This window comes from Akebia trifoliata, chromosome 4, assembly GCF_017979445.1.
Source record: "Akebia trifoliata isolate Shusen 1 chromosome 4, ASM1797944v1, whole genome shotgun sequence".
Taxonomy (NCBI): Eukaryota; Viridiplantae; Streptophyta; class Magnoliopsida; order Ranunculales; family Lardizabalaceae; genus Akebia; species Akebia trifoliata.
The window spans coordinates 37,499,934-37,524,336 of record NC_141378.1 but is presented as its reverse complement, the minus strand read 5'-3'; the positions used below and the strand labels follow the sequence as shown (position 1 = coordinate 37,524,336).

Below are 24,403 nucleotides of genomic sequence, written 5' to 3'. Positions count from 1 at the left end.
ATGGCGGTCCATGTATTAGTTAGGGATTGGGATCCATTGACTGATAAAGAATGACCCACGAGTACGCAAATGCTTGATCTAGACCGTGAGAATACAAAATCCACCGCTCAAGTTTTGTACATACCTCCATAACACATATCTCGTACGTTAATACTTATCTCAATTTAAAATCTCAATAGTTTGATTTTGTATTTAAAAGGTTGGGATTATGTGTTTTTTCCACAAGTCATTCTTTACGAGGCACCTAATCATGACACTTCAATTAATACTGTATAGGTTATCTAATTTTGGACAAGATTTATGTATGGACTTCATGAATTTGTGGGACAAGGTCTGCATATTTGGCAAATATCAGATTAATATGTTGAGTTGCAATATGAAATACCATATGTACCCAGAGTGAGAGAGAGAGAGAGAGAATACTGAACCAACCATGTTTATTTTAATATTTATGAAAGATCATCCCCAGCGACATCCACAGTAACAATAGAAAACAACTTCTTCACCATTTGAAAACAGAAAGATGGTGGTAGTAGTAGAGGTAACAAAATAACAATAACATTAAGGGTTCTTCAAAATCTCAAAACAACTAACAAATGCGGTAGCATAGTACTACCAGTAGTGGTAACAATAGCATCAAGGGTTGCCCCCCAGCGCCAAGAATTGAGCTTGTAGTTCATCAACTACCTCCTCATCTAGCTTGAAAGCTCTAGCCAGAATGTAAGCAGGCACTGATGGGTTTGCACCGAAGATTGCATTGGCTTCGGTGAGCACACCTGGATTCTGGCTATTTAAGGCAGCGAAGGCAAGGGCTGGTTCCTTCCCGACATTTTGTTGAAAATGTACAAGTCCACGTGGGAATACGAACACGTCACCCACCTCGAGGGTTGTACTGTATAGAGTGTTGTTTGGGTTAGTGGTGATGAATCCAACGAGGAGTTTGCCTTTTATCACGACGAGGATCTCACTGGCCCGAGGGTGATGGTGGGGCCGGTTTTGCCCACCTACACGACCCTCTGATATTCTTTGCAAGCTAAGAATATATCCATCTTCAATTTTCACCTGAAACACCACAAGCCCAAATTAGCCCACTTCACCCAAATTTGATAAAATAAGCTTTCATGGTGAAGTATTCATGCATTTTACCTGAAATTCCTGGCATTTGTAACCACGGAAAATGGTCGATGAAGCGCAAAACCCAACCAGCGTAGGAGCCTGATATTGGAATAGAACACAATGATATTGGAATTCAGTATTGACCATTTTTTTTATTGGTAAATAGGAGCAGGTTCAGCTTAAAGAGAAATATAGATAGAGGAAATACAAACATAGGGAATGAAAACGAAGAGCTGTAGATTGTTGGAGTTGCAAACATAATATAAAAGGGCCTTCTGTTAAATCCTCAAGGTCTTTCATGATCTAAAAATAAAGACGCGCCTCATGAGGTAAGCATCCAATACCTTTAAAAGCATTGAGAATAAGGGCTTTAGTGCATGCTGAATAAGGGCTTTAAGTTACATCGCTTATCTAAATTGTACACTTCAAAACAAGCTAATTTGTATCAACACATCAACACATAGTTTCAGTGTGTGTGTGTGCGCTCAAGCTTACCAGCAAACCATATATATCACAGTAATGATAGAATTCAGGCCTCTCTGCCAATCCACCACCCCAACAGCGGAGCATATTAAAGTTCATATCTGCATGGAACTTGATATCTGTTCTGTATCATTGCTTTGAAAGCCGTAATAACCCATCTGACAATATCCAGTGGGCAGAGAAATGCTGAACTGACTTCCTTCGACACTGTGCTGACATGGCAGTGGGCAGAGAAGCATAGAGTTTTTTCCTTGTATTTCAAGGAAACAAATCTATGGTTTTTGCACACTGCTACATCAGCACAGTGTCGAAAGAAGCCAGTTTAGAACTACTCAACAAGAAAATATGAAGAATTGTTGCGTGGAATGAAGACTGGCAAGCATTTATAAAGAAAATCAAAGATTCAAGGAAAAAAGAGAGTTTGAATTTGCTGTTAAGAGCAATATATGGAAAAATAAAAGAGCTCAAGTTCCTTGGTCTAACTAAACCTTGGAAGTCACAAATGCTCTATGGGACTAACAATGTACATTAGAAATTGCAGTCTGCAGAGCAACAAAAAAATAATAAATAACTCAAAATATTTAGAACCAAAAACCTTGATGGAAACAATGGAGCCTAATCCTTCCAAAATGGTCTGTCCTATGGACCCACTTTCAGTCAATGGAAATCATCAATTTTGAGCCACCTAGCTTTCATTTTTGTTCCAAACCTATGGGTCCACATTTGATTAAGGGAAATCTTCATTCTGGACTAGAAAAGTTGGCATTTTTGGCCCACACTTGAGCCTATCTTCTTTTCTTTGTTTTTTTATTTTTGATTTTATATTTGTTTAAAGATGTTAAAATTTTCCCTACATCTTACCTTCCATGTTACAACGAACTCACCATCAAGTTTTCAAAGCTGCGGCATCATACTGATTCCATTAAAAGGTGAAAGATGTTCCATTATAAAGACTCTAGACAACACTATGAATAGGCTATAGTATTATAGAGAAAATGGTGCAAATCCTAACCGATGGGAGATCAGTCCTAATCCTAATTTCTTCAGATTTGATCTTATCTATCTAATCTAAAAACTCATACTCGGAAGGGTGTGCAGCAGAGGAATGGAAGCCTGGTTTATGGAGAAATTTTGCCTCATTTACTATTTCATAAAACAAAATGTGTTACAGGTACAGCCACTGGACAAGAACTTATTCAACGAAAAAAAAAAACCCAACTATATTCCTAACAATCGAGAAAATTATATGCCACTCGAACAACTCGTTTAAGTTTCAAAAAAAAAAAAAAAAAACCCAAATCATTTAAGTTTCAAGTTCAACAACTACAAAAAATTAAAAATTAATAAACCAATCGATTTTCGTGAGTGAAAGAATTACCTTTTAAATCGAACTTGAGAGATATTTGCGACGACGACGGCAAGAAAGGGTTGAGAGAGATTGATTGGCGACGGAGACGGCGACTTGGCTCTCCACAAGGAACTCGTTCAAACCAGATCTTGAGAGAGAGAGGGGAGAGAGGTCTTTCGAGCTGGAGAGAGAGAGAGAGAAAGAGAGAGAGCTGTAGAGAAGATGGGTTTAGGTTACAGCAGCTTCGAAGAGAAGAAGAGAAGAAGAGAAGAGGGGTTTGTTTAATGTTTAGGGATTTAAAACAAAAAAAACTGTAATTTGAGGGAGCCGGTTTTAATTAAACGGATTTTTCTTTTAAAACCGTAAAACAGCCGCCGAACCGTTGGATCTGTTATGATCGCACGACCATAAAAACTTGGCACAAAACTTGTTTAAGTTTAGGGCCGCCGAACCGCTCCCTATATATATATATATATATATAGGGTCACGTTCCTAAGACTCATATTGAGACTCACATTGCAACACACCGTTTTGTCTTATATGGGCAAAAATGTTTGGAATGAGCTGATTTTTTGTGAGGATGATCTCTGTGATGAGGGGATCATCCTGGTAAAAAATCATCCCATTCCAAAACTTCTAACCCCATCAAAATTGATTTACAAAAATTGGACGGTCTATAATTTTTCAACAAAAATTGGACGGTCTAGAAGTTTCATAATGAGCTGATTTTTGGCAAGGATGATCTCCTCACCATAAAGATCATCCTCACAAAAAATTAGCCCATTCTAAATATTTTTGCCCATATAAGACAAAACGGTGTGTCGCAATGTGAGTCCCAATATGAGTCTTAGGAACGCTGTTCATATATATATATATATATATATATATATATATATGAGAGCAGTTCAGCAACCCTAAAGTTTGCCAAACATTTTTCAAAACATGGGTTAGAAATTTTGGAATGAGCTGATTTTTTGTGAGGATGATCTCTATGGGAGGATATCATCCTCCCATAGAGATCATCCTCACAAAAAATCAGCTCATTCCAAAACTTCTTACCCCATCAAAAGTGATTTACAAAAATTGGACAGTCCACGATTCTTTAATTTGTAAACTAGGATTAGAAATTTTAAAATGAGCTGATTTTTGGAGAGGATGATCCCTTTACTGTAGACATCATCCTCACAAAAAATCAGCTTATTCCAAAGCTTCTAACCCATATTTTGAAAAATGTTTAGCACAATGTTAGGCAAACTTTAGGGCCATTGAACCGCTCCAAATATATATAGGGTCCCATTCAGCAACAAACATTTTGGCAAAACATTTTTCAAAACATGGGTCAGAGGTTTTGGAATGGGCTGATTTTTGGTGAGGATGATTCTCACAACAAATCAGCCCATTCCAAAACTTCTAGCCCCAGTTTACAAGGTGAAAAATCGTGGACCGTCCATTTTTTGTAAATCATTTTTGATGGGGTTAGAAGTTTTGGAATGGATTGATTTTTGGTGAGGATGATCTCCTCACCGTAGAGATCATCCTCACCAAAAATCAGTCAATTCCAAAACCTTTAACCCATGTTTTGCCAAAATGTTTGTTGCTGAACATTTCCCATATATATATATATAGGATGGCGTTATTACGACCCCTATTACGACTTATATTGCGACACACCGTTTGTCTTATATGGGCAAAAAGGTTAGGAATGGGCTGATTTTTTGTGAGAATGATCTCTGTGATGAGGGGATCATCCTGGCAAAAAATCATCCCATTCCAAAACTTCTAACCCCATCAAAATTGATTTACAAAAATTGGACGGTCTAAAATTTTTCAACTTGTAAACATGGGGTTAGAAGTTTCATAATGAGCTGATTTTTGGCAAAGGATGATCTCCTCACCATAGAGATCATCCTCACAAAAAATCAGCCCATTCCAAAGATTTTTGCCCATATAAGACAAAACGGTGTGTCGCAATGTGAGTCGTAATAGGAGTATACGGAACCCGACCCATATATATATATATATGGTCGGGTTCTACGACCCTTATTGCTACTCACATTGCGACACAGTGTATTGTCTTATATGGGCAAAAATGTTTGGAATGGGCTGATTTTTTGTGAGGATGATCTCCATGGTGAGGAGATCATCCTTGCCAAAAACCAGCTCATTATGAAACTTCTAGCCCCATGTTTACAAGTTGAAAAATTTTAGACCGTTGTAAATCAATTTTGATGGGGTTAGAAGTTTTGGAATGGGATGATTTTTTGCAAGGATGATCCCCTCATCACAGAGATCATCCTCACAACAAAATCAGCCCATTCCAAACATTTTTGTCCATGTAAGACAAAAACGATGTCGCAATGTGAGTCGCAATAAGGGTCGTAAGAACGTTACCCATATATATATATATATGGGTCGGGTTCCGTATACCCCTATTACGACTCACATTGCGACACACCGTTTTGTCTTATATGGGCAAAAATGTTAGGAATGGGCTGATTTTTTGTGAGGATGATCTCTATGGTGAGGAGATCATCCTTGCCAAAAATCAGCTCATTATGAAACCTCTAGCCCCATGTTTACAAGTTGAAAAATTTTAGACCGTCCACTTTTTGTAAATCAATTTTGATGGGGTTAGAAGTTTTGGAATGGGATGATTTTTTGCCAGGATGATCCCCTTATCATAGATATCATTCTCACAAAAAATCAGCCCATTCCAAACATTTTTGTCCATATAAGACAAAACGGTGTGTCGCAATGTGAGTCGTAATTGGGGTCGTAATAACGCTGTTCTATATATATATATGGGAAATGCTCAACACCCTAAGCTTTACCTTACACTTTAACAAACGTGTTTTGTCCTACATGGGTTAGAAGTTTTGGAATGGGCTGATTTTTGGTGAAGATGATCTCTATGATTAGAAGATCATCCTCACTAAAAATCAACCCATTTCGAAATGTTTAGCCCCATGTTTACAAGTTGAAAAATCGTCACCAAAAATCAGCCCATTCCAAAACTTCTAACCCATGTAGGACAAAACACGTTTGTTAAAGTGTAAGGTAAAGCTTAGGTGGGGAACGGACCTATATATATATGTGTGTGTGTGTTTTGTCTTATATGGGCAAAAAGGTTCGGAATGACTGATTTTTTGTGAGGATGATCTTTATGGTGAAGAGATCATCCTTACAAAAAATCAGCTCATTTCGAAACTTCTAACTCTAATTTATAAGTTGAAGAATCGTGGATCGTCCGATTTTTATAAAATCACTTTTGATGAGGTTAGAAGTTTCAGAATGAGCTGATTTTTTGCAAGGTTGATCCATTCACCATAGAGATCACCCTCACAAAAAATCAGCCTATTATGAACATTTTTATCTATTTAAGACAAAACACATTATAACTTCATGTGTCTACGGAATATACATACATACATACATACATACATACATACATATATATATATGGGTCGGGTTCCTGCAACACACATTGTGACACACATATAGACAACGTGTTTGTCTTATATGGGCAAAAATGTTTGGAATGGGTTGATTTTTTGTGAGGATGATCTCTGTGATGAGAGGATCATCCTGGCAAAAAATCATCAAATTCCAAAACTTGTAACCCCATCAAAATTGATTTACAAAAATTGGACGGTCTATAATTTTTCAACAAAAATTGGACGGTCTAGAAGTTTCATAATGAGCTGATTTTTGGCAAGGATGATCTCCTCACCACAAAGATCATCCTCACAAAAAATCAGCCCATTCCAAACATTTTTGCCCATATAAGACAAAACACATTGTCTATATGTGTGTTGAAATGGTTGTCGTTTGAACCTGATCCTATATATATATATATATATATATATATATATATATAGGGTCCCGTTCGCCACCCTTAGTTTTACCACACACTTTAACAAATGCGTTTTGTCTTACATGGGTTAGAAGTTTCGGAATGAGCTGATTTTTGGTGATGATGATCTTTATGGTGAGGAGATCATCCTCACCAAAAATCAGCTCATTCCAAAACTTCTAACCCCATCAAAATTGGTTTACAAAGAATGGACGGTCCACGATTTTTCAACGTGTAAACATGGGGTTAAACATTTCGGAATGGGCTGATTTTTGGGGAGGATGATCTTCTAATCATAGAGATCATCCTCACCAAAAATCAGCTCATTCCAAAACTTCTAACCCATGTAGGACAAAAAACGTTTGTTAAAGTGTGTGGTAAAACTTAGGGTGCTGAACATTTCCCATATATATATATATATATATATATGGGTCAGGTTCAAGGGCCGTCTGAGAAACCGTCTAAGAAAACTTTCGACGGTAAACAAAATTTTAAAATATGGGTTAGAAATTTTGGATTGAGCTGATTTTTTGTGAGGATGATCTCTATGATGGGAAGATCATCCAAAAAAAAAATCAGCTCAATTTGAAATTTCTAACCCCGTTAAAAGTGATTTAGAATGTGGACCGTCGATTTTTTACCACTTTTTATCACTAATTTGTAAATCACTTTTGATGGATTTACAAGTTTCTGATTGAGCTGATTTTTTGTGAGGATGATCTTCTCATCATAGTGACCATCCTTGCAAAAAATCAGCTCAATCCAAAACCTCTAACCCTTATTTTGAAAAACGAAAGTTTTCTTAGACGGTTTCTCAGATGGCCCTTGAACCGCCCCCTATATATATATATATATATATATATATGAACAGCGTTCCTAAGACTCATATTGGGACTCACATTGCGACACACCGTTTTGTCTTATATGGGCAAAAATATTTGGAATGGGCTGATTTTTTATGAGGATGATCTCTATGGTGAGGAGATCATCCTTGCCAAAAATCAGCTCATTATGAAACTTCTAGACCGTCCAATTTTTGTTGAAAAATTATAGACCGTCCAATTTTTGTAAATCAATTTTGATGGGGTTAGAAGTTTTGGAATGGGATGATTTTTTGCCAGGATGATCCCCTCATCACAGAGATCATCCTCACAAAAAATCAGCTCATTCTAAACATTTTTTGCCATATAAGACAAAACGGTGTGTCGCAATGTGAGTCTCAATATGAGTCTTAGGAACGTGACCCTATATATAATATATATATATATATATATATATATATATATATATATATATATATATAGGGTCACGTTCCTAAGACTCATATTGAGACTCACATTGCGACACACCGTTTTGTCTTATATGGGCAAAAATGTTTGGAATGAGCTGATTTTTTGTGAGGATGATCTCTGTGATGAGGGGATCATCCTGGCAAAAAATCATCCCATTCCAAAACTTCTAACCCCATCAAAATTGATTTACAAAAATTGGACGGTCTATAATTTTTCAACAAAAATTGGACGGTCTAGAAGTTTCATAATGAGCTGATTTTTGGCAAGGATGATCTCCTCACCATAGAGATCATCCTCACAAAAAATCAGCCCATTCCAAATATTTTTTCCCATATAAGACAAAACGGTGTGTCGCAATGTGAGTCCCAATATGAGTCTTAGGAACGCTGTTCATATATATATATATATATATGGGTCGGGTTCCGTATACCCCTATTACGACTCACATTGCGACACACCGTTTTGTCTTATATGGGCAAAAATGTTAGGAATGGGCTGATTTTTTGTGAGGATGATCTCTATGGTGAGGAGATCATCCTTGCCAAAAATCAGCTCATTATGAAACTTCTAGCCCCATGTTTACAAGTTGAAAAATTTTAGACCGTCCAATTTTTGTAAATCAATTTTGATGGGGTTAGAAGTTTTGGAATGGGATGATTTTTTGCCAGGATGATCCCCTCTTCACAGCGATCATCCTCACAAAAAATCAGCCCATTCCTAACATTTTTGCCCATATAAGACAAACGGTGAGTCGCAATATGAGTTGTAATAAGGGTCGTAATAACGCTCTCCATATATATATATATATATATATATATAGGATTAGGATCCGTATACACAAAAAACTACTCATAAAGCTACAACGTGTTTTATCTTATATGGGCAAAAATGTTTGGAATGGGCTACTTTTTTGTGAGGATGATCTCTATGGTGAGGAGATCATCATTGCCAAAAATCAGCCCATTATGAAACTTCTAGCCTCATGTTTACCAGTTGAAAAATTTTAGACCGTCCAATTTTTGTAAATCAATTTTGATGGGGTTAGAAATTTTGGAAGGAAATGATTTTTTGCAAGGATGATCCCTTTACCACAGAGATTATTCTCACAAAAAATCAGCTCATTCCAAACCTTTTTAACCATATAAGACGAAAATGTTATTGCTTTATATGAGTAGCTATATATATATATATATATACATGTATGTATGTATGTATGGGTGGCCTTCAGAAGCTCTAAAGAGAGCCAAACATTTTTTTCAATGTATATATATATATATATATATATATATAGGGAAATGTTCAGCACCCTAAGTTTTACCACACACTTTAACAAACGTTTTTTGTCCTACATGGGTTAGAAGTTTTGGAATGGGCTGATTTTTGGTGAGGATGATCTCTATGATTAGAAGATCATCCTCCCCAAAAATCAGCCCATTCCGAAATGTTTAGCCCCATGTTTACAAGTTGAAAAATCGTGGGCCGTCCATTTTTTGTAAATCATTTTTGATGGGGTTAGAATTTTTGGAATGAACTGATTTTTGGTGAGGATGATCTCCTCACCATAGAGATCATCCTCACCAAAAATCAGCCCATTCCGAAACTTCTAACCCATGTAGGACAAAACGCATTTGTTAAAGTGTGTGGTAAAACTTAGGGTGCCGAACGGGACCCATATATATATATGGGTCCCTTTCAGCAACAAACATTTTGACAAACATTTTGGCAAAACATTTTTCAAAACATGGGTTAGAGGTTTTGGAATGAGCTGATTTTTGGTGAGGATGATCTCTACGGTGAGGAGATCATCCTCACCAAAAATCAGCCCATTCCAAAACTTCTAGCCCCATGTTTACAGGTTGAAAAATCGTGGACCGTCCATTTTTTGTAAACCATTTTTGATGGGTTAGAAGTTTTGGAATGAGCTGATTTTTGGTGATGATGATCTCCTCACTGTAGAGATCATCCTCACCAAAAATCAGCCCATTCCAAAACCTGCAACCCATATTTGAAAAATGTTTTGCCAAAATGTTTGTTGCTGAACATTTCCCTATATATATATATATATATATATATATATATATATATATATATATAGGTTCCGTTCGGCACCCTAAGTTTTACCACACACTTTAACAAATGCGTTTTGTCCTACATGGGTTAGAAGTTTTGGAATGGGCTGATTTTTGGTGAGGATGATCTCTATGGTGAGGAGATCATCCTCACCAAAAATCAGCTCATTCCAAAACTTCTAACCCCATTAAAAATGATTTACAAAAAATGGACGGTCCACGATTTTTCAACTTGTAAACATGGGGCTAAACATTTCGGAATGGGCTGATTTTTGGGGAGGATGATCTTCTAATCATAGAGATCATCCTCACCAAAAATCAGCCCATTCCAAAACTTCTAACCCATGTAGGACAAAAAACATTTGTTAAAGTGTGTGGTAAAACTTAGGGTGCTGAACATTTCCCATATATATATAAGGTCAGGATCAAGGGCCACATGAAAAAACATATGTAAAAACAATATAACATCAATAATATTTTAAAATATTAGTTAGAAGTTTCTGATTGAGTTGATTTTTTGTGAGGATGATCTCTTTGATGGGAAGATCATCTGGAAAAAAAAAAAATCAGTCCAATCTGAAACTTCTAACCCCATTAAAAGTGATTTAGAATGTGGATCGTCAATTTTTTGCCAATTTTTATCACTAATTTATAAATCACTTTTGATGGATTTAGAAGTTTTTGATTGAGCTGATTTTTTGTGAGGATGATCTTCTCGTCATAGTGACCATCCTCGCAAAAAATCAGCTAAATCCAAAACCTCTAACCCATATTTTGAAAAACCATTATTTTTTCATATGTTTTTACATATGGCCCTTGAACCGGCCCATATATATATATATATATATATATATATATATATATATATATGTATATATAGGGTCAGGTTCAAACGACAACCATTTCAACACATATATAGACAACGTGTTTTGTCTTATATGGGCAAAAATGTTTGGAATGGGCTGATTTTTTGTGAGGATGATCTCTGTGGTGAGGAGATCATCCTTGCCAAAAATCAGCTCATTATGAAACTTCTAGACCATCCAATTTTTGTTGAAAAATTATAGACCGTCCAATTTTTGTAAATCAATTTTGATGGGGTTACAAGTTTCGGAATGGGATGATTTTTTGCCAGGATGATCCCCTCATCACAGAGATCATCCTCACAAAAAATTAGCTCATTCCAAACATTTTTGCCCATATAAGACAAACACGTTGTCTATATGTGTGTCGCAATGTATGTCGCAGGAACCTGACCCATATATATATGGGAAATGTTCAGCAACAAACATTTTGGCAAAACATTTTGCAAAACATAGGTTAGAGGTCTTGGAATGTGCTGATTTTTGGTGAGGATGATCTCTACACCGAGGAGATCATCCTCACCAAAAATCAGCCCATTTCAAAACTTCTAGCTCCAGTTTACAAGTTGAAAAATCGTGGACCGTCCATTTTTTGTAAATCATTTTTGATGGGGTTAGAAGTTTTGGAATGGGCTGATTTCCGGTGATGATGATCTCCTCACCGTAGAGATCATCCTCACCAAAAATCAGCCCATTCCAAAACCTCTAATCTATGTTTTGAAAAATGTTTGGCCAAAATGTTTGTTGCTGAACGGGACCCTATATATATATGGGCCGGTTCAAGGGCCATATGTAAAAAACAATGGTTTTTCAAAATATGAGTTAGAGGTTTTGGATTGAGCTGATTTTTTGCGATGATGGTCACTATGATGAGAAGATCATCCTCACAAAAAATCAGTTCAATCTGAAACTTCTAAATCCATCAAAAGTGATTTACAAATTATTGACAAAAATTGATAAAAAATCGACGGTCCACATCCCAAATCACTTTTAATTGGGTTAGAAATTTCAGATATGACTGATTTTTTTTTTTCCAGATGATCTTCCCATCATAGAGATCATCATCACAAAAAATCAGCTCAATCCGAAACTTCTAACCCATATTTTGAAAATTTATTAATGTCACATTGTTTTTACGTATATTTTTTCATATGTCCCTTGATCTTGACTCATATATATATATATATATATATATATATATATATATATATGGGTCGTTCCGTAGACACATTTTGCGACTCACATTGCGACACAGTGTTTTGTCTTATATGAAAAAAAATGTTTGGAATGGACTGATTTTTTGTGAGGATGATTTCTATGGTGAGGAAATCATCCTTGCCAAAAATCAGTTCATTATGAAACTTCTAACCCCATGTTTACAAGTTGAAATATTTTAGACCGTCCAATTTTTGTAAATCAATTTTGATGGGGTAAGAAGTTTTGGAATGAGATGATTTTTTGCAAGGATGATCCCCTCATCACAAAGATCATCCTCACAAAAAATCAGCCCATTCCACATCTTCTTGCCCATATGAGACAAACACTGTGTGTCGCAATGTGAATCGCAATATGGGTCGTAGGAACGTCACCCTATATATATGTATTTATGGGTGGCCTTTAGAAGCTCTAAAGATAGCCAAACATTTTTTTTCAATGCATGAGTAAGAAGTCGGTGAAAATCATTGTCAATCATTTTGGTAAATCTTCCATGCTGATGTATCGTGCCTAAACACGTGTTGTTGATTTGATGATTAAAATAGGTGAATAAGGTTCAAACACATGGGATAAAGATCACGTGGTTCATAAATGTGAAATAATATCAGATTGTGTGAGAGGACTATACACATATATAAACATTTACTGAACTCACGCAAAAACAATGTAAAAGGGCGGTGCATTGGGCCCAGACCCAGAGAGCAAACATGAAGCAGATTGTACACTTGCTGCATGTCAGAGTCACTGTGCCTCTCTATTACTCTTATTTCTAGAGATCTTTATGTGATATTCAAGTAACAAATAGAGAGAAAAATCTAAATGTGTGGACCTCTCTCTACTCGAATTATCTCCATCACACACACACACACACACACACACACACACGCACTCATGCATGTTCAAGCCGTGTAATAACAGTGCTTGCTGCTGCATACATGAATACAGCTTGGTACTTGGGAAATTATTGCAAATCCATGTAAAAATAAATAAAAGAAAATTTAAGATCTATAAGTTTTTTTTTTTGTCCACAAATTGAAGTACAATTTTGTCGGGCGTTTCTTTGTCAACCTTTTTAGTTTTTACTGCATGTCTATTGTTATAGACCTCATCATGATTTTCCTTAAGATATGTTCGCAATAATTTGACCACCAGATGGGTGGCCGAGTGGTAACACTTCGGGATTAAGGGGTGTGCTCCCCCTGTGGTCTCAAGTACGAATCCCACCGGCTACTAATATTAGTGGTCACGGACCACAGGATTAAAATCCTGTTTCGCATGTCTTGTTTGGGGAGGAGGGAATAGTTGGTGTGCGCAAACTTGCCCAGATACCTTCTAATAAAAAAAAAATGTTTTCAATAATTTTTTTTCCTAAATATTACTGCAAAATATCAGTTTTTTTTTTTTGATGAAAAATAACATAGATCCACTTGTTGTACATTTGCATTCCACCAGAAAATCTCTTGTAAAATCATTTCATGTGCTTGGTTGAGTTGGCAATGCAAATAATTTTGCAGTGATTTCTTTTCAAAATAAAAAATAGTGAAAATAATTTTAATTTATTCAATCTCATCAAATAAATAATTCAAATTATAAAAAGTAGTTTCAGTACTTGTTTCGTTAACATTAGCATATATATGAAATTATAAAAATACCCCCATGATGAAGGGCATCTTTATTATAATTTTGACGAGGAGGTATTTTTGTGAAATAATATGCAAGTTATAATAAGCATTGAAAATTTCTTTGATGAGGGGCATTTTTATAATTTCATCAAACAAGTTAATATATCTTTGATGAGGGTATTTTCGTAAATTCAATTTCATATTATTGTAACAAGCATGTAACTTTGACAAGTGGTATTTTTGTGAACTTCTATAAAAGTTACCATATCAATTACTAAAAGAATTAATTTTATAAATTGAAAATTTCATTGATGAGGAGTATTTTCGTAAATTCATATGCATGTTAATGTAACAAGTAGGGATGCAATGCCAATAGAATCAAACCAAACTAAGATTAGTTCAATCATATGGATTGCCAATATCTTATTATTAGAAAAAAATTATAAAATTTCTTATAATAAATCATTAGCCTATTCATAAAAGAAGTCATTAATATATGTCTTAACTTAAAAAATAATTCATAATAAATTAATATATATTTATTTATTATATGAAGAATTGATTATCAATTTGAACCAGACCAAATTGCACCCCTAGTATCAAGTACTAATGTTTTTCATGATTTGAATAATTTTTTTGATGTGATGTATCTTCATAATTTGAGTGCTGATCTTGACAGGGTGACTGAAAAACTCATTGACGTGGCAAGTGCAAGAACCTTAGATTTTTTTCTCTCGAGTGTATCCCAAGAGAAAAAATATATGATTCTTGCAGGGAACACGTCAGTTGAATTTTTAAGTCACCTTGTCAGGTTGAGTTACAAAATCATTACATTTATAATTTTGATAGGCTTAGCTTGGAGTCGATACTTTTGTGCTTTAAACTATTTGCTGAAATTTCTTAAGAAATTAAGTGATTCTTTCAAATCTTTTACAATATAAATCATTTAAATTATGTAACCAAACCACGAGAAAATTAATTTCATAAAATGTTTTTGCATTTGCAGTCCGACAAGAAGCAAAAATGATCGAATTTAAAGCCAGAAATCACCAATCAAAACCACTTTCCTTATGTGGGTCCATTAACAAAGGTCTAGTAGAGTCTTAGATCAAAGGCAGTTGTGCTTGAAGATGACAGACTATAGAAAGGATAAAATATAGGGATGTTGACCAAATGTTTTATTTCCTCCTTTACAGTTGTAATAGAGACAAAGTAGAGAAAACTTCTCTGAGGTGGAATCTCTCTTGAAAAATTAATCCCCTTGTTTTTAAATAGAATTACTTTTACTTTGAAAGAGAGAGAGGGAGAATTTTGTGATATTAATTATGGGTCCCATGAAGATGCTTGAAGGTCAAAAGAGACCTAAGATAGCCATATATTATTCCACATTTATAGGGTGTTGACAATGTGAGTACTCATTTTCAATCTTTGGGAGGGAACTGTTTAGTGAAAAATCCACTATTGCTACCTTAAAAGCGAAAGAAAAGTGAAACAAAAACATGCCCCCCCCCACCCCCGCTCCCTCTTTCACTAATGCTGGAATGACATTTTGATGTGGTGGCACGAACATAACCGTAGATGCTTTTCCTTGAGATACAAGTAAAAAAGCATTGCCACCACGTCAAAAAATGTCGGAATTCATCAAGATTCATTACAACTTCATTGCCAAATATCTAGTGGGAGTGATGCCCTTGTGAAACCATAAGGATCGAGGACTTCAAAGTGTGGAGAATGTTGAATCACTAAGGAAGTTTCGCTAACATTTTGTATGTTCTTGCCTACCAATAGATGGAAAGCAACTTAGGCCTCCTTGATCCATCGGTAGTACCACTACTCAAATTTCGTGAAGTAATTTTATAGCCTCTTAGAAATGTCCACCTCTCAATATAACCAGAAGCCTAGTCCTCTTGGTGAAGAGATTTATGGTCGTCGATGCTCCCTCTCATTCTTAGATAGTGTTGAAGTACAAGATGGGAGTTAACCCCTTAAGACTCCACTAGACCATGAGGTTCCCGACTCCGGAAGGAATGAGGGAGATTCAATGAGATCAGAGTGCAACACAAATACCTTCATAAAAGGCATCGAGCCTTGGGAGAAATAGCAATTATATTTAGTACCCTAATGAAGAGAGTCCCAAAAAAGGCACTAGGGAAGGCCTTGCCTTGGTTGAGACCACCAAATAAGTGGAACACAGCTCACGCCAGATAAGAAACGAGTTCTTTTTTATATCTTCACTTTGGTGCAGACACAAGCTGAATGTTGATCCAAATACTAGGACAATAAGATAGAAGCCAAAGAGGGCCTCTATTGCTCTGCAAGAGGTTGATTGATTGATCAGAGTTGTTTTCATTTGGGAAGCACAATATCTAAAGTGGGTATTCAATGTCATTGAAGAGAATGAGATGGTGCAAGTGTTCGTTGATTTCACGATTTTGAATTATGCATGCCCTAAAGATAGTTTTAGATTGCATCACACTCCAACAAATATCACTTTCTACGACAACATTTTTAGCTCATTTTGTTACATCAATGACACTTCAGAAGTACAATGCTAGGTATACTTCAATGGCATGCTCATCAAGAACTAAAAATGTGAAACCACTTGGAACACCTTCGAGTGACTTTCATGCCGTTGAAAGAGTTCCAAATGAAGATCAATCCCAAGAAGTGCATTTTTGGGGTAAATATAGGAAAATTTTTGGAGTACTTATCACACGAAGAGGAGTAGAAGCAAATCCTAATCAGAGCAAGAAGATTTTAGAGATGCCATCTCCGACAAGAAAGAAGGATGTCCAAAAGTTCAGCAGAATAATTGTGGCACTAAATCGTTTCACATCTTGATCTTCTGACATTAGGAACAAGAGAAATTAATTTAAGTAGATTCTAAGGCTGGTGATGACTAGGAATATTTATTCCCGAATAAAATACCTGAGAGGATTAATTGAAGGACTTGAGACCTCGTCCAACTATGAATGATAAAAATAGTGTTAGCCCATTCAAGTATACCAGGACTGTTGTCAAACAAAAATCTCGGATCGGAGTGTTTATGGATGATAGAACAAATTGTAACACCATTCTACATGTAGCAAGCATGTAGAATAATTGGTACGCGAAACTTCCTGGCCAACTTATGATTCAACTAGATAACATGCATTACAACTAGAGACCCCATGACTATAAATAGATAATTAACAAGTGATAAGATATGCCATTTTAATTATTTAAAAGTTAAACTCAACCAAAATCTATTACAACTTGATTGTCAGAATGTAATCATTAAGAACAAATTGGTTGTCCATCGAAGAGCAAAGGATTAGATGAGTCAAGGAGACCACGGCCAAATTTTGTTATGTTAAGGATTACTCCTCTAGCTTGGAACAATTTGGCTCGTACAAATCATCTTGGTCTCTGTGGGAGCCTCGAACAGATGAGGTATAGTGGGCTTGTAAATTGATATGCAAATGTTTTTGTTGGTCTCCGGATAGTACTGATCACATTTCTCAACTCTCTCTTTCTCAAAGAGAGCTGGCAAGGCAGGTACATTGGGAATCTACCTTTTTATACTTCACTGATAGTAATTAGTGGAAAAAACCAGAGACTTACAAAAGAGAGATTCAAAATTGATGGGCCTTTGATGGGATCCTTGTAAGGTGGTGTTTTTTTGTTGTTGCACATTGGGGGGGGGGGATGTTAATATGCCTATCTCTTCTCTACCACTTCACTCAATATTTTCCCCTTTCGCATTGGGGGGGGGGGGGGGGGGGGGGGGGGGGGTGGGGGGTGTTAATATGCCTATCTCTACCACTTCACTCAATATTTTCCCCTTTCGCATTGGGGGGGGGGGGGGGGGGCGTTCGTTAATATGCCTATCTGTACCACTTCACTCAATATTTTCCCCTTTTTCGAACTTTGGTAAGAGAGTTGCTCTATGTAAGTTTTATCTTTTATGGACTTATGTTTGCAAAAAATGCAGAGAAGAAGGCGAGTTAACTTGCATTTAAGAGCAAAATGTATTTAGTACATGGGTAGTAGAGTAGATGGAGAATGGAGATAATTAAAATGAACAAAATTTATTGAATAAAGGAAGGAAATTGCATCTGCTTGTCTTGGACTCTAGTCCTCTTAAACATAGGCTCTGGCAAAGATGAAATCGATGAACCCACATAGCCCAAATCTTTCGAGCTATCGCAACTGAAAGACACATCAATTACACCCTTTGGGCTGTGGGGTATAGATTCATACTTGCGTTTATGGCTTTGGGAGTGGCCATAGCTGCCTAAATCCAATTCCCGGATGAGTCGATAACAATCGTCAACCTTTTCCTGTAATTGAGATTAAAAAACGTTAGTTGGTTTTCATTGTAGATCAATTGATTTTGATCATCAGATTCAGATAAGCAAAGCGACAAGTGGACAACCTTGCTGATTTTGAGGACGTCTATGAGCTGGTTTTCGTATTCGATTGAATTAAAAGGTTCAATTTGATCAATAACGTGCAACATTGTAGCAGTAGCCAATACAGAAGGAAGATAACTAACAAATCTTGAATCTGAAATCAAAAATTTAAGGTATTAGTGATCAGAAACTAAGATAAAAAATAATAAAAAATGGGTTGGGTTCATCTGTTTGATTGCATACCTACAACAATGGAGAAAAGGAGACGCTCAAACCTCCTCCGAGGAAATTCCGAATGAAGTTGAGTCTTAAATCCAAGCATCCTTACAAGGTGATCAAGAAATGAAAGAGGGGTTACCGGATTCATCTTCCAATGAAGCGTTGAGAGCACAAGAAGCTCCATTCTTTGAATCGTTTTCGCCTCGAACACATACTTAGCCTCCTCTACCTGAAGAACATAGAAACACAAAATCAAGATTTGTCCCAAAAACTGATTAAAAAGTACCCATTAAAGTTGTTTTATTTTTAACTTACTTGAAGGTCTAAGAGAAGTGGGACTTGGGTTTCCTCAACCTTAGCAGCCAAAGAGAGACAAGAAACTGCAATTAGTTGAGTCATCCAGGGCTTATCCTTTTGGAAATTAAAGTGTGAGAGGAACCTATCAAAGTAATTGATAGAGAGAATTGTAGTGAGAGAAGAGAATGCATAATGGGCATTGACACTTAGCATCCATTCAACTGCCTCTCGACGAGCAATTGAAAGAGCTGGATCCTTGTAGAGGTTTGTGGTGAAGAAATGTGTCTCTTTTTCTTTGGTGAAGAGATAGAGAAGCTCTTCATCTTCATAAAACATGTCTTGTTCTAATAAGAGTAGAGGAAGATGAGATGATGGGTTTGTTCTCTTGTTATTGGTCTCTTCTACATCTTCTTCCACCACCCAATGTTCTTCTCTGCAGTAAAGAGAGTCAAGAAAAAATTCAGGGTCTGATTGTTGTTGTTGTGAATCCATCTTCCTCTGAGAAGAAAAGGTTTAGGCTTCTGTTCATCATTCAAACCTTAAGAAGGAAAAAGAGAAACATAATCCCACAGATCCCTGTCTCTCTCTCTCTCTCTCTCTCTCTGTGTTTTGGGGACCTCTGGTTTTCTTTTATAATTTGTAATTTGTATTAGAATTTTGCTCTTGGAGTTGTGTTAGCGGGCAAGAATGTCAAGGCACACACACCAAGCCGGACCCATGAAAACAACATCATAGAGAAGCAAAATAAAGAGACTGTTGTGGGTGAGAAAGAGGGATAGGGAAAATTATTAAGGGAGAAACTGGTTTCTATTTTTTTTATTTTGTATCAAATGATGCTTTATTGAAATTTACTCAAAAGGAAAAAAATAACACCATAACTCTCTAAGGTTAAATGATAATATCTACTACCACATTAACAATCCAACACCACAATCCTCTAAATTTCATGGAAAAACTCAGATAACATACGAGTAGTACTGGGGTGACATTGGGATTTACTGCGATTCTCATATTTTTTTACATGGGGTGCCTCGAGATACAAGTAGAAAGCATCTACGGTTATGTGTGCACTTACGTGTCAGAAATGTGAGAATCGCAATAAATCCAATGTCACCCTAGCATTAGCGTATATATACATTCCTTTGTATTTGATCCAGGGTTTTGAAAATGGATGGGCACTGAACTTCCACCTAATTCCCAGATTTAAAATTAAACGTCATTGGTGAAAAAATAACATTTTTTGAAATATCTTTTTCCCAAAATTCATAGAATTTTACCGTCTACAACTCCGACCCATCTTATCATGATTTGGATGTCACAAATTGAGCTCAAGGACCCTTAGTAATGCTAGTTGAATTGTAAATCATTCCGCAATTACATTGACTTGAGACAAGTGAAAGCATTTTAGTCTTCAGGTATTAAATGCTCTTACAAGTTAAAATAAATGCAACTGCAACAAATGCTATAAATACTTTAAAAACAAATAACATTAAGATTTTGGCATTTACAAAAATTAATTTTACAAGCACCAAAATACCATATTTTTTTTTCCTATAATAAAAAATAATTGAAGGCATTCTTATTTTTTGTGGAGGATGCCTAGATACCTATAAAATATTTGACTTAATAGAATAAGGACAGATATCCTCTTCAAGGTTAAAGGGAGTAGAAGAGGTAAAGTAAAAAAATTGGAATGGATATCCTTGGAAAGGAGAGAGAAAAAAAGTTATCCTCCAGATGTGCGTGACATTGAATCTAAATCCATTTTCGTGAGTGAGAGGGGACGTAACACCTGTGTTTTTAACTCGTATCTCAAGGAGATCAAATAGTATTTATTCAAAGAATATTCTAAAAAGATAACTTAGAGTAAAGTATTTAGATTATGCTATGTTCATTTTTGTTGAAAATGGACTTCGTCATTAGTTTCAAAACGATCGAAATATATGTTTTAGCCTATAAACAAGCTTGAATTCAAGTTCGGGTGAAAAAGTTAATAAATCCTCGAATTTCGCGTTAAGTGGGACAAAAATAGTAAAGTTTCGTTAGAGCGGGAATTAGGAAAATTTGATGACATCATTAGGTCCGCAACAAAAAATTATTCGAAATAGTATACTCGTTTGTCATTTTTCGAGTTTGGATAGTCAAGTTACGGTCGAAACTAGAAAAAATAAAGAAATAACAAGTATGCCATCGACTTTTTATAAAAGAAAACAAACTTTCTTTTATTCTCACTTGTTTCCATTCTCTCTAAAGAAACCAAACCTCAACCTTTTTCTCAACCTAGGGTTTCCTCTCTTCACTTCAAGATTCATTGAGAATGAAGGACCGTTGAACCCCGACGAAGAAGTCAAAGTTGTCGGCTACGACGAGAGCCACAATCTCACCCTCTTTATTAGCCCATTCACATCTGTTTCCTCACCTTCCATCAGAAATCAAGCAAGTAGCTTAGGGTACCGTCATACTCGGAGCTTCACCTTGCTAGTGGAGGCTTGTCTTCTAGGGTAGAAGTGGAGGAGAGTGTCGTTGTCGAAGAAATTTCAAACCCTCATCCTCTTTGCATCAAACTCAGCTCAACACCAACTCTTTCACCACCAACTTTGATCCTTGTACGAGTTCATGGCTTTCGGCGTCCACAAACAAGTAGGGGACTTTCAATTCATATTGGTAACTTTAGATTTCTAAAAATATGCATTTAGGTTGGTTTAACAAAACTTATTGTTTGTTTTGAATCGTAGAAATCTTTGTTTGAATTGAAATTCATATTAGAAATAAGGATTTGATATTTTTAATCTATGTTTTAAATGTTGAATTCGTGGGTGGATTGAGGGATTTGAAGAATGGAACAAAGATCCAAAGAAGGGATCGAAAAACTCCAAAAATCGCGTGTGAGGTTCAGACTGTAGGCGGGAAGGGTCGGTGCCACCGGCACCTGCCGAAGGCATTCTGTCGGTCCCACCGACAGAATGAAGCTTTTGCCACTGACGAAACGCGATAAAATTTTATGTTGTCGGCAGGACCGTCGGTCCCACCGACATCTGCCGATGACTAATCTGTTGGTTCCACCGACAAAACTATGGTTCTGCCACCGACAGCCACCAATAGAAACAGTTTTCTTCAGAACTGTGTTCTGACTCTTGACTTGGCTTCCCCATTGCCTATACACTATTTCTCACCATTTATTCCATTTACTTTAAGTTCTTTAATGAAATTAATGTTTTACCCCCCATTTCGGAACAATGGAAATGGTTTCGAGATCCGAATCTCAAAGGATCAAAATTCAAATTTTGGTTTCAAGAAACAAAACGTATTTTTCGACGTTTTCGGCAAGTTTTCAAAATGTAATAACTTTCGCATAACTTTGAATTAGATTACAAAAAACTATATTGTGTCGAATCTCGTGATCGAGACTTTCATTTCGAAAAACCCGTTTTCAATTTTTCAATTTCAACTTTGAAAAATTTGAAAAATTGAGTTTCCGACTTAGCCCAATTTTCACCAGCTTTTCCTTGTTTTAACAGCTTTGGTCACGTCATCGCCGGGACCTTGTTTTTAAATAAACTTTAAGGTTTTCAATGGAAAGACCAAAATAATGACCTCAAAAATTGGAAATGGATGGTTGATTTGAAAAGATGAAAAGTGAGAATGCCGAGAGAATGGGAAAAGGGAACGAACGGTAAAATGTCAGAATCACACCCGAGGGGTGATGTCTGCATTTTACATTGTATGTTGTGTGTAGGTTGGTGAAAGGATATCTATGTTATTAATGAAAAGATTGCATGTTTATTTCTGATTATGTTAGCGCGTGCGCTGAGTACTATTGTTTATTTTTAGGCCGGGTGACCACGGTTGCATGGTAGGAACTGGATATCCATTCTCAACCCTGTTCTGTTAATTTCTCTTTTGTTTTAAATGAAAAATCATATATATACGTAACTATTTTGTGAGTTGTTAAAAGGGTTTGTGAATGCCTGACGGGATAATACGTCACATCGTCCGGAGGGGTGCACTATCCTGGGATGTACGGTAGGGACCACCAAGCTTATACGTGATATGAGACGCGTATGAGAATGGAGTCACAACTGGAATCTGGGTCCATTCCTTTCTTATCTTTACCAGTGAATGTGTATTGTAAAGGTGGTCGTATACGAGTAGAGTGTCATTTGGGAATCACATGCACGCCTGATAGGCATAGACGAAGATGATCGATCAGTGATCACTAACAATCTAGTAGTAGTCGAACGTTCTGACACATCGAAAAAAGACCCATTGCTTACGATCAAACGACCAGCCTGAGCCGGATAAATGGTCACCAGTGTGATAAGTGCAACGACCGGCCACAAAATCAGGAATTAAAAGCCAGATTTATGTTGTAACATCATGTCCCGACTGGGAGCGATCAAGTCGTGAATCCCAACGCTCAAATTCCATTATTTCACCACTTGTATTATGTATCTGTGTTATATTTTAGATTATAAACTGAAAAGCATGTCTACTATTTCAGTGTTGTCAATTATATTTGCATAAATGAAAAATCTATAATGAGTATGGATGATTGATGCTATGTGTAATTTTTAAACTGTTTAGTTACTCATCCCTGGCTATATGTACCAGTTAATCGTAGTTTCAATTGTAAAACTTGCATGCTTTGGAATGATACAGTATGATTATTCGATCACGTTAGGTTAGGTTATTAGTGGGAATTGTTTGTAGACCTACTGGGTAACCATTGGTACTCACCATTTCCTTCCATTTTTTTTTAATTGTAGAACCTGTGCTTGGAGAGGCGAGTGTTGAACCATCCGCTGAGGAACATCTGGTTGGTCAGATCGACGACCAGTGTCCCTTGCCCGGTGAGCACCATGACTACTTCTACTAGGAATCTGTCCATCCTAAGAGAGGTATATGTTTTTGGGGCCAAGTGCTAGGTCTATGTTAGAGTGAGGAAAAATTCGTAGTCCTGTATAACTTTATACCTTTTTGCGCAACTCTGACATTTTTTCTTTTGTTGTTCATAAAATCTATCGTCTTCCGTTTCTTAATCATTGTGGATTTATTGCTTTATAAAGGATTGTTTGGAATTGTTTATCAGGTTTGAATTCCATGAAACGCTAACATAAACAGAGGAGACCATGCCGAAATTTCGAGACACCACCTAATGCCTCGAGATGACCTTGGGATTTGTGTTAGCGTTTGGCAGGACGCCACAGGGAAACAGGTAAAATTAAGATATTATCAACGTGAAGGTAACTAAAAATTCTTGTAGGGACAATAACGATGAATGCCTTTTTCTGACATTGTTATCAATGGCAATAGCATAAAATCTATATAATACTTAAAATTCTTACGAGGGCAAGTACCCCCATTGCTCCCCCATAAATTCACCCCGAGGAGGGGGAGGGGGGGCAATTATAAAATTCAGCAAAATTGATTAGTTTTAGGTTCGTTGTCTTCACAAACCTAGTACAAACTATAAAGCGAACTAATTTGCTTTGCTTCGCAATGGTACACAGTTGGATCCAGTAGGAACGAATCTGGTAAAACAGGTCACAGCCCACCTTTTTTGAGGTGTCAATCCTAGAAACAATAAGAAATCAGCTGCTAATAATCCTCTACACAAAACTCAAATAAGAAA

The 24,403-nt window shown here is 36.4% G+C and overlaps 2 protein-coding genes across 2 annotated transcripts; both read right to left on the bottom strand.

Annotated features, from left to right (window-relative positions):
- Positions 1–455: 455 nt before the first annotated feature.
- Positions 456–3,103, bottom strand: LOC147404856 (germin-like protein subfamily 1 member 11). The gene is made up of 4 exons (XM_086440951.1): positions 2,978–3,103; positions 1,612–1,700; positions 1,147–1,215; positions 456–1,062 (listed from the first exon to the last, which is right to left on the bottom strand). Exons 2-4 carry the CDS (start codon positions 1,696–1,698, stop codon positions 637–639), a joined length of 582 nt encoding a protein of 193 aa, XP_086297077.1. The 5' UTR covers positions 1,699–1,700; positions 2,978–3,103; the 3' UTR covers positions 456–636.
- Positions 3,104–17,835: 14,732 nt separating this feature from the next.
- Positions 17,836–19,888, bottom strand: LOC147404855 (cyclin-D3-2-like). The gene is made up of 4 exons (XM_086440949.1): positions 18,790–19,888; positions 18,499–18,703; positions 18,279–18,409; positions 17,836–18,183 (listed from the first exon to the last, which is right to left on the bottom strand). Exons 1-4 carry the CDS (start codon positions 19,261–19,263, stop codon positions 17,932–17,934), a joined length of 1,062 nt encoding a protein of 353 aa, XP_086297075.1. The 5' UTR covers positions 19,264–19,888; the 3' UTR covers positions 17,836–17,931.
- Between the last annotated feature and the right edge of the window lie 4,515 nt (positions 19,889–24,403).

What these genes read in the sequence shown, in the direction of transcription:
- LOC147404856 (XM_086440951.1), bottom strand. Translation starts at nt 1,698, where the DNA reads ATGAACTTTAATATGCTCCGCTGTTGGGGTGGTGGATTGGCAGAGAGG. An exon ending in GTGATATATATGGTTTGCTG is followed by an intron (nt 1,216 to 1,611) that starts GTAAGCTTGAGC and finishes TTCCAATATCAG; the next exon opens with GCTCCTACGCTGGTTGGGTT. An exon ending in ACAAATGCCAGGAATTTCAG is followed by an intron (nt 1,063 to 1,146) that starts GTAAAATGCATG and finishes GTGGTGTTTCAG; the next exon opens with GTGAAAATTGAAGATGGATA.
- LOC147404855 (XM_086440949.1), bottom strand. Translation starts at nt 19,263, where the DNA reads ATGGATTCACAACAACAACAATCAGACCCTGAATTTTTTCTTGACTCT. An exon ending in CACTTCTCTTAGACCTTCAA is followed by an intron (nt 18,704 to 18,789) that starts GTAAGTTAAAAA and finishes TATGTTCTTCAG; the next exon opens with GTAGAGGAGGCTAAGTATGT. An exon ending in ACGTCCTCAAAATCAGCAAG is followed by an intron (nt 18,184 to 18,278) that starts GTTGTCCACTTG and finishes TCTCAATTACAG; the next exon opens with GAAAAGGTTGACGATTGTTA.